The 1,096-nt window shown below is 55.6% G+C and overlaps 1 protein-coding gene across 2 annotated transcripts in view; it reads left to right on the top strand.

The window, feature by feature from the left end:
- THRA (thyroid hormone receptor alpha) overlaps positions 1-1,096 on the top strand; it is a 24,483-nt gene that overhangs the window by 19,400 nt on the left and 3,987 nt on the right. For both annotated transcript variants that reach the window (XM_039873586.1, XM_039873585.1), the window contains exon 9: positions 118-245. In XM_039873586.1, coding sequence (XP_039729520.1) covers positions 118-245 — 128 coding nt within the window. The remainder of the gene's footprint in view (positions 1-117; positions 246-1,096) is intronic.

The following is a 1,096-nucleotide window of genomic DNA, read 5'->3' as shown; positions in this document are numbered from 1 at the left end:
TGTGGGTACTCCTACACATGCCCCCCCAACAGTATGTTTTTCTCCTCTCCTTGCCCCATACCATCTCCCCTCTGTCTCCCTTCACCCACTCACCCTCATGCCTCTCCTTTCCTACAGACCGCTCGGGCCTGCTGTGTGTGGACAAGATCGAGAAGAGTCAGGAGGCGTACCTGCTGGCGTTCGAGCACTACGTCAACCACCGCAAACACAACATTCCGCACTTCTGGCCCAAGCTGCTGATGAAGGTGACTGACCTCCGCATGATCGGGGCCTGCCACGCCAGCCGCTTCCTCCACATGAAAGTCGAGTGCCCCACCGAACTCTTCCCCCCACTCTTCCTCGAGGTCTTTGAGGATCAGGAAGTCTAAAGCCTCAGGCGGCCAGAGGGTGTGCGGAGCTGGTGGGGAGGAGCCTGGAGAGAAGGGGCAGAGCTGGGGGCTGAGGGAGACCCCCATACCTCTTCTCTCCTTCCTCTCATCCTCGGATAGATTCAGCTCCCACACACACACCCGCACTACCCCGTCCCTCCTCAGAACCTCCAGCCCTGGGACAGGGCACACTAATGAACTTGCTATGAAAAGGACAGTGTGGGAGGCTGGGGGACCGTGTCCTGCAGTTCCCAGGACCCCATCCTCTAAGAAGGTAGAGGAAGAGAAGGAGAACTAAGAGGGGACAAGCCATCTTGACTGTAGGGGATAGGAATGTGGGGTGGGGGAAGATGCCCTCAACTCACCCCCTACACACACACAAGAGAGAGTCCCCTGCCCACTTCCTTGGCCTAGGTTCCCCCTCCAGGCTAAGGGCCTCTCTGCTTCCCCACATGCCTGGGTGCAAAGAAGGGCTTGGCTTGGCTCCTCCCTGGAGGTTAAAAATTATAGTCATTCTAACTGCACTTTGGAAACCAGGCAAGGGGAGAAGATAAATGAAGAAAAACTAGATAGAAAAAAAAAAAGAGAGAGCGAACGATTGATAGAGAGAGATGATATTAAGTTATTAACTGAGGCTGGCCAGAGGGGAGGAACCCCCCCACCACCCCCATGCACTTTGAGAGTTGCCTCTCCTTCCCCCAAATCAGAGAGAACTGCCCTCCATACCA

This window comes from Pteropus medius, unplaced genomic scaffold, assembly GCF_902729225.1.
Source record: "Pteropus medius unplaced genomic scaffold, Ma_sr-lr_union100, whole genome shotgun sequence".
In the NCBI taxonomy this organism is placed as follows: domain Eukaryota; kingdom Metazoa; phylum Chordata; class Mammalia; order Chiroptera; family Pteropodidae; genus Pteropus; species Pteropus medius.
Note: the sequence above shows the minus strand (reverse complement) of the source record. Positions and strands in the feature narration are given on the sequence as shown.